General features: G+C 45.1%; 1 protein-coding gene across 1 annotated transcript; it reads right to left on the bottom strand.

Annotated features, from left to right (window-relative positions):
* Positions 1-1312: 1312 nt before the first annotated feature.
* RPS6KL1 (ribosomal protein S6 kinase like 1) lies at positions 1313-13074 on the bottom strand. Its single transcript, XM_035108457.2, has 11 exons — positions 13012-13074; positions 10867-11183; positions 9790-9914; positions 9540-9632; positions 8685-8732; positions 6946-7078; positions 4355-5308; positions 3622-3711; positions 3179-3261; positions 2767-2862; positions 1313-2673 (listed from the first exon to the last, which is right to left on the bottom strand). The coding sequence occupies exons 2-11, from the start codon at positions 11099-11101 to the stop codon at positions 2560-2562; spliced, it is 1971 nt and encodes a 656-aa protein (XP_034964348.1). The 5' UTR covers positions 11102-11183; positions 13012-13074; the 3' UTR covers positions 1313-2559.
* Positions 13075-14579: the final 1505 nt, after the last annotated feature.

Raw genomic sequence — 14579 nt, 5'->3', positions numbered from 1 at the left:
CGGCCTAGTATGTAAACAGGGAAGATTTTATAGATGTAGTACCAGTGTAGCCGTCGCTAGAGGGCACTGGTTTGCAACCTGGTTCTTTTCCCAGCATGCATTTTCGTCTGAGTGGTGTGTTTTGAAACACGGGGTTTTGGGGTTTTTACCTGGCACAGGTTTGACATCTGTCTTAGCAAACTTTCCTATAGCCTTCGGACATTCGCATGTGATGTGTCAAAATTTCACCTCAGTCGGTCAAGCGGTTTTGTTGAACATTGGAGATGAAGGAACATACCCAGTTTACATTTAGATAGATAGATAGATAGATAGATAGATAGATAGATAGATAGATAGATAGATAGATGATGGATGGATGGATGGATGCCAAGTGCTGTTATAAATCATCAGGATTGAAACACCTATTTATTATTAAGATCATTGGTTCTGGTCTGTTTGTTTTATGTGAACTACACACTTTTTCACTGTACAGCTATGATGTGAGTAAGAAGCCTGAAATGTTTTCAGATGAGTAGTCAGTTGCTGAATTTGTCCTGTGTCCATCCTATATATGCTCATTGGGGATTGATTTGAAATTTCTACTTGGGCTAAAGATGCAAACAGTTTCTCAATTTAAGTTTAGAAATGTGTGTTAGAGGAGTTGAGAACAGCTACTACAGCTGCCCAGAAATCTATTTATACATACTATACAAAGAAAAATGGTACTCAGCTATGTTCCAGTGTTTAGCCATTGGAACTTGGAATAAGTAGACTAGGACCTAAGCAGCTCAGTGTGTATGCCTCACATAGGAAGTACAGTGGCTGCTTCCAGGAAGGCTTAGCTGTTCCTGAAAGAAAAATGGGCTACAGATTATTGCCATCAAGTATTTTAGAATAAGGCTGAAGGGTGTTAACTCCACTGTTCCAGAGCAATTCTCAGGATGTGTGAAAGATTTCGTGGTACCTCTTAAAAAAGGGTAGACGGGGCCACATGTTTTAGTTGACAGACACAGCCTACAACAACAGTATTTTCCATCCTTACACTTACAAACACACACACACACACACACACACACACACACACACACACACAGTGCATTCATCACCTTTGAACCAGTTCTGAAGATAGTGTTGTGTGCTTATTTTGTGCCAGAAACCAGTCATATTTTACACACCTTGGCTTACATGTTTTTCCAGGATACCTTGCATAGGAAGGTACATCTACCTGTAGTGGTGAGCTGCCTCAGCTGGTGGAAGCCAAGCTACACCTTTGCATGGGCATCGCAACAGAACCAGCTAGCAGTGTTGCTAAAGATCGCACGCAAGTGCTTGGTTGTGCTGAGAGTCTTTTATTTTAAAATGTTCATTGGCAAGAACATGGAAGATCCACAGAGAGCAATCACAAGAAGAGCCTTTTGCTCACTTCCCCTCTGCATGAGCTCATCTCCATTCTGCAGAAGAAGCCAAGTGCAACATGCAAGCTGTGAACTATACAGATTGTAATCCAAGACTTCCGCCTACGGTACTTAAGCAGAAAAGCACTGATAAGCTGGGGATGGGGTCAGGCAGGTACAGGAAGAAGATGCTTCGAGGTTAAATTAGGGAGGAGACACAGCTGATAAGTGATAGAGAGTAGATACTGCTGTGGCACAAGGAACATCGCTGGAAAGCTCAACTGAATTGACGGGGAACAAGCAAGTAGAACGTAAGGGAAAAAGCTACCTTTGGCCATGTCTGATTTGGGGAAACTGATCATGTTGAGCAGGCATGTCCAACTCCCAAGACACTGCAATCTACTCCCACTATAAAAAACTGGCAGTGATCTACCCACTGGATTGACCAAAGTTGTTGAGCTTTTTTGGGGAAGCCTTCGCCTATCAACCAGGGACGCCCAGAGATCGACCGGTAGATCGCGATCTACCAGGGCTTGATGTTTTGGTTCTGCAAACCATACCTAGACAGTTCTGTTGGTAGAGCATGAGGCTCTTAATCTCAGGGTTATGGGCAAAAGTTTCCTGCTTTGCAGGGGGTTGGAACCCTTGTGGTCCCTTCCACTTCTACAATTCTGTTTATTGCAGGGGAAGTCAACTTGATGCCTTCCAACTTGTTCAGAATTGCCGTCCAGCACCATCCCTGACTTCACTTCTGTTCATGCTGACTGAGGATGGTGGGAGCTGGAGTCCAGCAACATGTGGAAGGGAGGATGTTGGCTACATCAGCCTTACAAGAGGCTCATAATCTTTTTTCATGCTTTGAAGGTTAACTCCAGCAGGCTAAATCTTCCAAAGCTGAATTTGATCCCTTTAGCTGCTATTGACATATAGCTAGGAAGCAGAATAGGAGCAACCCAAAGCTGAAAAATTTACAGCCAAGCTCTGTGGATTTCCCCCTGAGGAACAGCGCTATTGGCACAACCCAGGTCCAAAAGACCCGGGATATGTATTTATTTGTTCAGGAGGCAAGTGGTTCTAAAAGGGTTTGGGTTTTCCATCTGGCAGGGACACAATCCAGAAGTTAAAACAGCCAGGTACTGCATTCTGGAAGCATAGTTCCACACCATCCCCCAACTCTCTTTGGTTCTTAGTATGCAACTAACTTGTTCCATTGGATGGTGCTGAAGAAAGGGTGTGCCTTGATCCTGTTCACTCCCTCTTTGCCAGAGCCTAAACGTTGCTTGGGATCATATTGCAGCAGCTGGGAAGAGAATGAGAGATAGCAGTTGAGACTCCAAATGCATATTATCACAGCCATCCTCCAATTCTAATGCTAACTGGCCAGCATTCTTACCTCGGAGACTAGGGAAGAAGCAGATTGGCTGAGCTTTTCTGGAAGATGAACCTTGGTGTGAGGATGAATCCCTGAGGGGTGATTCTGGGCTAAAGACTGTAAGAGATCAACAGAGCTATTAAAACCAGGCTTTCCTGCAGCAAAGGCTGCTAATGCTAAGGATAATGTTCTGAAAATAACCCAGTTTGCCCATGCCAACAAAGTAAACAGTAGACTCCATGGTGCAGTCGATCCACGGTCAACAAAATTTACAGTTTGCAGCAAAGAAGGGAGAGAGAACAAGGTTCAAATGCAGTTGTCATGCTCCTAGTCAGCATCACTTTGTGTAGCACCACCATCACCATTAGAACACTTTCTGTTTTCCTAACACTGGTTAGGTATTAAACTAGATATGACAGTTTTAGCTACTCACAGTTCCACTCAGTAACTCGTAGAGCAGCGCCCCAAAGCTCCACCAGTCGCAAGCTTCGGTCAGCTTAGAAATTCCACCCACCTCTGCAGAGAAAAGAGTGTGAATTACAGCAGCAGAAAGACCATGCCAGAAGCCCTTGTCTCCTGTAACCACCTGGGCAAGAGGCCTTAAAAGGACTGTAGTCACAAAGAGGGGTGTCTCAGGTCAGGTCAGCTTGCCTGCTTTATTGCATTTAAGAGCATTTATAAACCACTTAATAGCCAAACCTTTTCTGAGTGGGGTATAATATAAAAGCAGTATTATTAAAAATACAACCTAAAACAAATAAAACAGCATTAAATGACTTAAAAGCATAAGAATAAATAAATTGTTTTTTAAAAAAATATTTCTTTCCTCTTGCCCCCATCTGTAGAGGTCAAGGGAAGAGCAAATGTCTTCATTACCTGGAGCACAGTATAAGTCTTCCAGCGCCTCATTGCAACACTGTGGTTCCACCTCGGTCCACTGGCCAAAGTATGTGAGATGGATGTGACCTATGAACCCACAGAAATGGCAAAAGCAGTTATGCAAAGCCAAGAAATGCAAACACTGACAAGTCCCCATTTGAGTTGCGAATCTCAAAAACTACCCTTAAGTCTTGGGCACCTGTTTTATTAAATGACAATATGTGCTGTCTATTCACAGCTCCCCTGTAAGCCGAAGGAAATAAACAGGAAATCTAAACATAGTTCAAGTGATGTTCTCTTAGCAGAACCAAAATGCTGATCATGGGACTGAACTGAGATATACACCCGAGGACAAGGAAGCTTTTCTCGCAGTACAGAAAAATGACATGCTCAGTTGGTAAAGCACAAGACTAGTAGGGGGTTGGACTAGATGACCCCCGCGGTCCCTTCTAACTTAGATTCTAAGTTCATTCTCTCTTCATCTCTTCCCCCACAAGTGTATGTGAGAGAGTGTTTTGGTCTCAACCACTTTCCTCTGAGGGAATTTGGCCCTGGGAGTGTGCTCTCCCTGCCCCCCACAATAGTGATTGTTACTTGTTTTTCTGTAATCTCACAAAACATAAGGGCAAGGGAGAGGGAGCTGGAATGTTTTCCCAATAAAACCAAATACTCCAGCTACCAAATACAACAGAATAGAGTTTTCATTCAGCCCCTTCTTGGGAGAACTTACCAGTATCATCCAGCAGTAGGTTTCGTGGGTTGAGGTCCTGGCATAGGATCCCCTGCTGGTGGAGACCCTCCAAAGCCAAAACCAGTTCAGCTGCCCAAAGTTGGATCTGGTCCTCACTTACATCCCAGGCCCCAAGGCTGTCCCTGTGCGCTGCAAACCCACATTGCCTGGGCGCCAGCTGGTTTTTGTGCTGTTTATGCTCAGTAGTCAACTCTTCCTGCAAAAGGCTTCCTTCTTTCATTTGTGTCACATTCCGTTGGTTCTCCTGACCACAAAGGTTCTGCTGAAGAATTCCAGGATGCACCTGTCCTTGGCCAGCTGGAGAATGCACAAGCTGTGCTATTCGGTGACATGGAGCTTCTGTTTTCGACACGCATCCTCTTCCTGTCTCCGAGACACGTTGACTAAATCTCTCGCCTGCATGTGGTTTTGGCTCCTGCTGAGTGGTAGCTCTCTCAGATATGCTGCTGATGCTATCAGTTCTGATAAGTGAGTCACACGACCGGAAAGTCAGCCTCTGGTTGACCAAGCAGCGATGCCCCCAGTGCGCTGGTTTTAAATTGGATTGGGTAGTATCAGACAAAGTGTGTGTTGCACTTAAATGCTTCCCTCCAATAATGCCCCATGGTCCAACTGCAGCTCCAACATGCCCCTTCTCATTAGTTGATGTTCTCACATGCATATGGTCAAGGGACTTCTTCCGAGGCAACGAGTGGTCACCACTTCTGAACAGATGGCGATTTATAGCAGTAGGGAACTGGCTAGCACTGTTCTCAGGGTAGAAATTGCAGCTCTGCTGGGACACAGAATCGGCTTCTTGAGGGTTTCCTGTGACCCCTTCCTCACTGGGGTGACTCGAGACCAAGCTGAGCTTTGCATTCGATGTATTGGAGATGCTGGAGGATTTATTATGGAAACAATTCTGTGAGCGAAGGTGGGACCAGAGGGTCCCCCCTGTAGGAAAAAGGAAAAACGGCTTCTCAGAAACATGCCCACTCCAGTTCCCCAACAGCTGTGCCTCCTCTTCCGTTATCCCTTCTGCTACAGTTACCTCCTAGCCTGATACCAGGCCACAGAGAATAAGAGGGTTGAGAGGACAGAGAGAAGGCAAAATGGTTCAGATGATCTCTTACTGAACCAGCTCTATTGGGAGGACCAGGCAGCAAGCTTTCAAACTGCACAGAGAAGCTTTTCCTCCCAGGCAGGATTAACAAAAGCTTAAGTGTTCCCAATTTTATTCCTGCCTGAAGAAAAATGATGTGCAATTCAAAAGGTTGCTAACCTACTATATCTCTGCAGTCAGGCCGGCAGAGGTATTAGCTAAATTTGGAATGCACATGATAACTATTCTTCAAACAACTCTCAGAGGAAGAAGCAATCAAAAGTTTCTGGCAAGATAATTTCTCAGACGCCACATGCCCAAAGGTTCCCCACTCACCTCAGGTTAAGAAGGAGAGAGTGGATGACCTGCAACCATAAACGTGTAACAAGCTGCTATAGGGTGACTACGAACCACAAAGCCAGCTGGGATTTAATGGAGAATGGCAGAAAAGAAATCACACAAAAAAACCAAACTGGATGGTTCGAATGTTACATTTCTGTAACTTGCAGAAAAGCTGTGGGGCCTGATAGCGTTGACCTATTAAAAGACTTGCATAATGGGTCACTTCTCATCCAGATCTGTTCTAGCAACAATAAGTTTGGACTACAACAACGTAACATGACCTGATCTGCAGGAAGTGAAATAGCGTATTTTTCCGTGTATAAGGCTATTTTTTTCCTAAATTTTTGAAGTTTAAAATAAGGGGTTGTCTATGCGGATAGTGCATAGTGCATTTTCTTAATTTGGGGTTAAAAAAAATAGAGGGCCTCTTATACATGGGGTGTCTTATACACGGCAAAATACAGTACAGTCATACCTTGGTTTAAGTACGCTTCGGTTTGAGTACTTTCAGTTTAAGTACTCCGCAGACCCATCTGGAATGGATCAATCCACTTTCCATTACTTTCAATGGGAAAGTTCACTTCAGGTTAAGTACGCTTCAGGTTAAGTACAGACTTCCAGAACCAATTGTGTACTTAAACCGAGGTACCACTGTATTTTGTACAGGATGGCTGGTACTCCAATTCCCTGCTATCATAAAACCCTTCCGCCCTACATGCAAGTGCAAACAATTCCCATTTCCCTGAATGAGAAATTAGTTTACTGTTGAGTTATCCTCTACAATGAATCTTTCATCTTCCTGTACTGGATGCTACACTCAAGGTATCTCAGAGGGTTATTTGGTTCACGGACAGAAATAATTCTACTATCCACTCTTTCCCCTTGCTTGCACACTGATAAATCTTAGTCCGACTTAAGTCTTAGTACTTTGCATGATCTCCAATTTGCCTGAAGTTCTCATTTTGTATTAAAAAGCAAATGAAGCCATGTTGGCCCATGATAAGAAAAACAACCCAGAACTCACAGTTGGGCAAGACTTTCATTAGGACCAACCAAACTTAGCAACAAATGCAAAACTCAAGCACTCAAAAGATTTACCCCAGGCTGGGAAATAGGAGTGGGGAATGGCAAATCCTTTAACACTCACCTTTCACGTGCTCCAGGTGGAGGAAGACAGAGTCTTCACTTACAGAGTAGCACAGCAATTCAACCATAAAGGGGATTCCATGTGGGATGATTGTCTGCCTTTCACGGGTCTCCACGTGGGATTTGGGGAGGCTCTGGAAGGAAACACAGAACCAAGAGATGTTGGTTGGCTGTCTGAATGCCATTTGGCCAGAAGAGCCCAGCAGCCTCTTCCAGCGTGGCAAAGACCCCCTTACCACAACACTGTATTATAGAACACAGTCAGAAACTAATCTGTAAAAGTCCAAAGCATGTAGAATGTACAGGAGCCCTGCATGTTTTCCATTTAAGTACTCTTGAGCAGCAAGTGATTAGCTGACAAAATATGTTGGTGCATTTTTCTATAGACTCTGTGCCTTTCTAGCATGAAGTTAGGCAGTTCATGAAGTTAGGCAGTTCATGATTGCTGAAGAATTTCATTGTTGCCCCCAAAAACCTCTGGTTTTATTTGCAAGTGATTTCATACTTGAAAACTTTGAACCGAAAGGCAGGGCATGCTTTAAAGACATTAAAAGTGCTTGTTATTTCAGGTATTAATAAATTACTTAATGTTCAAAATTCCTAAGTGTTTTTTTATAAACAAAAAACAAAACCACATATACAAGAATGATAAGAATTAAAACTGATCCTGGAAATAGAAAACTGCCTGCTGAAATAGGAAAGTCATTGTCAAGCACCAAAGCATGGGGCGCCCTTTTACTGCAACCAAGGTTCCCCCCTCCTATCATAGCATTCCTTTGGTGCAAGTGCTTCTGCAGCTCAGGAAGAGCAAGGGGACCAGTAGAGGCATTGGACAAGCAACTTCTCAACAGTAAACAGAAGGGGGTGGCAGATACATACAGTCTGTGGAGAAAAGGCTCTGCTCTCTTTCCCTCCATTTAGCCTGAGTGAGGCAAGCACATATTCCAGCTGAGCTGAATCCACAAGCTCAGAATAGGTTTGGCCTGGCAGGTAGAAGGAGAATTCCCAACAGTGCCAGATATCACTCAGCCCAACATGGGGTGGAAGTCCTTAAAAAAAGGGACTAGTAAAAGAGTCCCTTTGTCTCTCACATTCCACCATGAGTTCCCTCACCACCTCAGGTTTCATTGTCCATTTGGATAACCCTGTAACTGAGCACCTATGCTTTATTACTTGTGAGGAGTCCAGAAACCTGCTTGTAAGTAACTAGGTCAGAATAGACAGATTTGAGCTAATGGGCTCCTATTAGTTCCCAGTCTGCTTTGTCCTCCTGTCTTCATTTTTATTCCTAAAAAAACTTGGCTGCTGGAGTCTGAAGTGTGTTAATACCAAACCCAAATATTCTCAGCAGTTTGTGATTTTACGTACAAGTCTTTGATTCATAAATAGGCTGCCAATTCTTTCATTTAGATATTAATAGAACTTAAAGCAGCACTTTAAAATAGTTTGTATTTGAACATGTGAGAGAAGAATAAGCTTTGTTCTTCTAAAAGGAGAAGAGGGCTAGTGATGGATTTGTAAAAGGAATTCCTCAATAGAAAAGGACATGAGCAAAGCGTCACAAACTGGACAGCAGAGAGATATCTAGGCTATAACTCTCTATACTAGAGAGAACAAGGTTGAGCCCGGGGTGGCTTTTTCAAGGCTAGGTTGGTTCTCCAGTAACACCATGTCTAGGATTGCCAAAGGGAAGGGAAATAGAGAAAAGGAAGGGAGTCAGAGGACGGCGGATGTACATACCTTCAGTATAAAGGTTCCCCCAGTAGCAGGGTCCTGCACTATCTGTACCTACAAGCAACAAAAGCACAAGTTAACCACAACAGTGCAATGGTCTGCCTGGTACCCATATGAACCTCAAGGTTTTAGGGTGGGGGGGAATCTTTCTTTATTCTCTCAGGCATTTTAAATCAGTGTTGTTGTTTTTAATTTCCTGCAAGCTTTTTAGAGCTTCAGTTGTATGTGTGTGTGGTGTTGCTTCATAGTACTGCTCCTTTTAGTTTTGCTTGTTGTTTTACATGATGAAAATCTGTCTGATGAGGCACAGTAAAAATATGATTGACAAACCAGCAGAATCCTGAAGCAGCTAAAGACTAGGAAGAACATTAGGAAGAACTTCCTGACAGTAAGAGCTGTTCAGCAGTGGAATTTGCTACCAAGGAGTGTGGTGGAGTCTCCTTCTTTGGAGGTCTTTAAGCAGAGGCTTGGCAGGTATATGTCAATAATGCTTTGATGGTGTTTCCTGCTTGGCAGGGGGTTGGACTGGATGACCCTTGTGGTCTCTTCCAACTCTATGATTCTATGACTGGATTTCATAGGCTGGAGCCAACTCAGTTTGCTGCATGAAGTCATGAGGGTGCTCTAACACAAGGATAAGGAACTTTAGGCCCTCCAGATGCTGTTGGACTACAGCTGCCCTCAGCCCCAACCAACATGGCCAATGGTCATATGCACTGCAGCAACATGGGGGGCAGGGGGGAGAACCAGCTTGGGGAAGGATGGATTCATCTTGAAGGTGCCCAGGCTTCTTCGGGCTTTTGCTACAATTGCCTGACCTGGTTACTCTTCTAGAACACCATCTCAGGTGCAACTAGTTACCTTGTCAATTATTCCTACAACCTTACAGTGCCTCAGGTTCTCCACTGGTGCACTGAGCGTCCGAATTGGCCGGAAACGGAGGCTGCTGTAACCCTGTCAATCAATGAAAAATTGAGAAACGTCTTAGTTTGAGAAACTATGTGGAGTGGAACAAAGGAGACAGTAACAGTACTCGGTGGTTTTTTGTTTTTAAACTGCTAGGAATCCAGCTGCATGTCCCCTATTCCCCCCCCCAAAAAAAAATTCTCACCGTTTCAGTGGAGCTTCCATTTCCCAGAGTTCGTTGCAGATGGCAGTTGAAGATCTCTTCAGCACGTTTCAAGTACTGGGTGATCTTCCTCTTCACAGCTTCACGGCGCTCCTTATTAGGATCCACTGCATGAAAGTCATGGGCATTACTCATTCTTAGCTCTCATTTTATGTAGTTCTTCTTAGATCCTCAGCTCTTCCTGACATCACAACACGCCTGGCCCAATAGCCAAGGCTGTGTGTTATACACACTTTTAAAAAGCTAGAATTCTGCACCCACAATCAATCTAAATTCTGTGCCACAAAAAAAATGAATTCTGTGACATTTATAAATTCGCAATAAGAAATTACTTGAACTTAAGGGTTAAAAAAGAATAGGATTGTTTTAAAACAACATGGTTCCCAAAAACTTGGATGTGCCTAGAGTAAATTTCACAAAATAAAAGACAATTAGAGAAATAGAATCTATATAAATAGAATGTTAAAAGCATATTAGAACACAGTACAAAAGAAAATGAAATAAAGAGAGATGATGAAGCTGTTAAGAGGTAGACTAGGGAAGTCAATTGTATAGAAAATATGAACATATATAGAAGAATAAGTAGACTATGTACGTTTATGTAAAGAAAATATGACATTTATCTGTAAATTTTAAATTGCGCTCTCTCTCTCTCTCTCTCTCTCTCTCTATATATATATATATATATGCATAATTTGTATGATTTCACATCTTTTTTTGCAATATTTTTTTCCTCATCTAGTCAGCTGGGTGGGCAAGAGCCTATAAAGAGCATTTGTAAGTTAGCCATACACCTTTCATGCTTCTATGCTCCACCTACCCCAGGGTCCAGTGGTGGACCTTACAGTCTCAAATTCCAGCAGCACCCTGTGTGGTGTCTAATTTTGCCCCACAACCACCACTTCTGGCCTTCCATTCTACATCATACTTGCGGCGCCCCCTGCAGCATCCTCGAGGCTCCACACCCAGTACAAATGAACTGGTTGCACTCCCCTGAATCCGCTTCTGCCAGGATCCCTACATCTTTCACAACCCACCCACTCCACTTCCCCACCATACCCTGAACCCCGTTGAGCAGCACATCCACGCCATTCTTGTAATGGTTGAAAGCTTCTTCGTAGTCCTCGCTCACATCCCGTTCCAAAGCCAGGCGGATCTGCTTAGCCGCATCCACCAGGTAGTCACGCTTCCCAGTTCCGTGCGCATCAACGCCCCCTGGTGCAACCCGGCTTCGGATTTGCTCAAGATATACCCGGGCCTGGGAGAAGGCTCGAGTACAGGATTCGGAATCCATGCCCAAACCGTTGCTCAGGGGGTCACTCTGCTTAAAAACTGGCCATTCTCAATGAATCCTCACCAGCCTACTTCCTGTAATGCTTGAGACAAAGGCAGAATTAGAGGTAGAGAAAAAGGAAGGGTGAATGAGCAGGTTAGGGAGAAGAGTGGGAGTGGGGGTAGGGGTGGGGTGGGTGCAAAGGGCTAGAAAGTGCCAGCACTCAAAAGAGTGGAAAGAGTTTGCAAGCGATACTGTCTCTGCAGGAGGGCTGTCACCTAATGAGAGTTGCATAAGTATGAGAGTTTTAAGTACTGTATTTTGTACAGGATTAAACACTTACTTAATCTTTTTAAACCAAGCCATTGGTTGACCTGATCAACATCCTATACCCTTTTAAAATGTGGCTCTTTTTTGGGGGGGGTATTATTGGGTTATTGTTTCTTTTTTTATTTAATATATTGTGATCTTTTTTGTGAACCGCCCTGAGACCTCCGGGTATAGGGCAGTATATAAATTCAATAAATAATAATTACAAATACAACCATGGTACAGTATTGAATAAAAGGCACATGCTCATGTCGCAGTAAGTGCCCTCTTAGAAGAGGCTTTTCCCTCCTCCTGTAACAGGAGAAAGCCTCTTCTGAAATGGTGCCAACCACCTGTTGTTTCCATAAGTAAAGGTAAAGGGACCCCTGACCATTAGGTCCAGTCGTCACCGACTCTGGGGTTGCAGCGCTCATCTCGCTTTATTGGCCGAAGGAGCTTCCAAGTCAGTCATGTGGCCAGCATGACTAAGCCGCTTCTGGCAAACCAGAGCAGCACACGGAAACACCGTTTACCTTCCCGCTGTAGTGGTATCTATTTATCTACTTGCACTTTGACGTGCTTTCGAACTGCTAGGTTGGCAGGAGCTGGGACCGAGCAACGGGAGCTCACCCCGTCGCTGGGATTCGAACCGCCGACCTTGTGATCGGCAAGCCCTAGGCTCTGTGGTTTAACCCACAGCACCACCCGCGTCCATAAGTACATAGCACTAAAAACAATTAACATTTTTTAAAAAAAGAATCTAACAGATTTAATCGATTATTCAGACATCAACCAACCCAAGGCTGCAACGTTGCTTGTGTCCAGGCCAGGCCTTGGGAAGCAATAGATAGGTGGAATTAAGGTTCACAATAGGTTTCTGCCTCCACCGTTTTACTGAATGCGAAATCCAAGAAGCTGTTTCTAAGCTGTTGTTCCTCTCAGAGGCAAGGAGACCGGAAACAAAACAGCGGGTGCTAACGGAATGCCACTGGCTGCATGGTTAGCCAAGGGGCCTTTTGACGCTTAGGCCAACTCCGAGGCCGGACGAGCCACACGGCCAGGGCAAGGCTCCCCATTCTCCCTCCCGCACTAATAAAACTACGAGTGCTGGCACAGCCTCAGCTTGGAGAGGGACAGGAGAAGGGTCGGTACAGGAATCCGAGAAGCCTTGAAGCAAGGTGCTGTGTTGCTAAGAGGGCCATTGTGTGCGTGCATCCGCTGCCGGCCTTAGAAGGGGGGAAAGGCCTTCACTAGGGAGATGGCCGCACTTGCGCACCCCCCCGCCCCCCCCACCATGGTTGTAACCAGGATTTTTATTGGGGGGGTAGGAATTTTTTTTGGGGGGGGAGAACCGACGTGACTGGACAGTTAAGTATTCGTATTGTTTTACTCAATCTGGAGGGGGGGTGCAGCCCCTCCCCCGTGACGCTTAAGGAAGCAGGTTGTGCAAAAGATAAACTGGAGGAGGGGGCGAACCTGGCCTAACCCCACCCTCCCTCGCTCCCCCTTCTCGGCGAAGAACGCGCTGCAACAACCTGCCCGCATCTTTCCCCGGTGTGTGTGTGTGTGTGTGTGTGACGTGGGCAGGGCACAGGTGCCTGCGGGGAAGGGGCATCCCGTACCTAAAGGAGTCGTGGTGCCTGAGATGCTCGTCGGAGCGGAGGGCGAGGCACAGAATCCCCCGCGGCGGCGGCTCCTCCTTCCATCTCGGCTCGGGGATCCGGCTCGCCTGTGTAAGAGCCAGGTGTCGGAGGATGCAACTTGCGGGGGCGCTGTGGGTGGTCCGCGGTTGCGGCGATTGGCTGCGGATGAGCTCACTAGCCGGCCTTTAGAATAAAGCACCAATCCCCGGGCAGCTGGCTCGAGAGCTGCCTCTTAAAGAGCCCGCAGAGCTGCAGAGCCAGGCTGCGGAGTCCAAAGCTAGGGGCGTGGGAAGAGTCTGGCGGGGGTGGGGGGGTCCCTTTAAAGGAAGGGCATGGGTGGGAAATGAAATTAATAGTGTTGGAAGTTAAATTAGAAATGTTCCTTGGGCTGCCATTTCCCCTAAATAAGTACGTTATTGTATACATGCATTCACTTTCGATCTCATTTCACTTTGTCGTCCTGGCTTTCGATAGGGTCAGAGGACTGTCAATAAATTCTGCCGTTTTCAGAGTTAGTGTTGTGATTTTACTCTGTGGTAACTGCCTCAGTTCGCGTACGCTTGCCATGCTATCCAAATTCCTGCGGGGAAAAGACTAGTGTATTTGTGGAGGCGGGCAGGGCGGTGGTCAAAACCATGTTTCTGCTAAACCTCTCCGTGTGGAACTGAGCTGCTGGAAAGACAAAAGCGTTTACAGTATTCTTTTATCATTATTTCACATGGCCCATGTTTTTGGCTGTGCCTTGAAGAGCCTGATGGGTCCTGGGCAATGGTCAATACAGTCCTGTTCTCATAATGGCCAGCCAGATGTGTGTAGGAAACCCACCAGCGCAGGAGGCCCCTCCCCCCCATTTCTCTCTCCCCACATTTTTATTAGGTTTTGGGGGGTGGGGTTTGTGTGTGATGTGAATAAAGTGGACAAACAGGTGTGTTTCTCCTGCTTTCAAAGTACTAGAGCCCAATAAAGCTGGAAAAAATGTAAGATTTGGGGCAGACAAAAGTACACCATACAACACATGGTTAAAATGTGGAATTCACTGCAAGATGTAGTGATAACCACCAAGCTGGATGGTTTTCAAAGGGATTTAGGCAAGCTCATGGAACTGACCTTGCTGTTATTATCCGGCTGCACTAATGTGGGACACTGAAATGTTATTCAGAGCTGCAATTGTTGAGCAGAGGAAGCTTCAGTATCCTTGAGTAAATGATTTAAAATGAGAACAACACGGAGTACTTATCCAGATGGGAAAAATATGCCAACTCACAAAATATGCCAGCACACAAAAAAGAGGACATTTTCATAGATCCTTGGTTGCCAAAATCCTAATCATTATACAGTATCCTCTATAAAGCCCAGCATAGATGAAGGGGCTGCTTTCAAGCTTGGACCCATCTAGTGAGCACTTGCAAATATATTTGGGTGTACTGCATTCCAGTTAAACACCATATTTATTGTGATAACCAGTCTGCAGTCTTGGAAGAAAAAGATACTAAAGGAAAGCAGACAATAACTGTGTTTAAACAGAGTCTTTCAGCTACCATATCAAT

Source organism: Zootoca vivipara, chromosome 1 (genome assembly GCF_963506605.1).
Source record: "Zootoca vivipara chromosome 1, rZooViv1.1, whole genome shotgun sequence".
NCBI classification, from domain to species: domain Eukaryota; kingdom Metazoa; phylum Chordata; class Lepidosauria; order Squamata; family Lacertidae; genus Zootoca; species Zootoca vivipara.
This window is presented reverse-complemented; position numbering and strand designations above follow the sequence as displayed.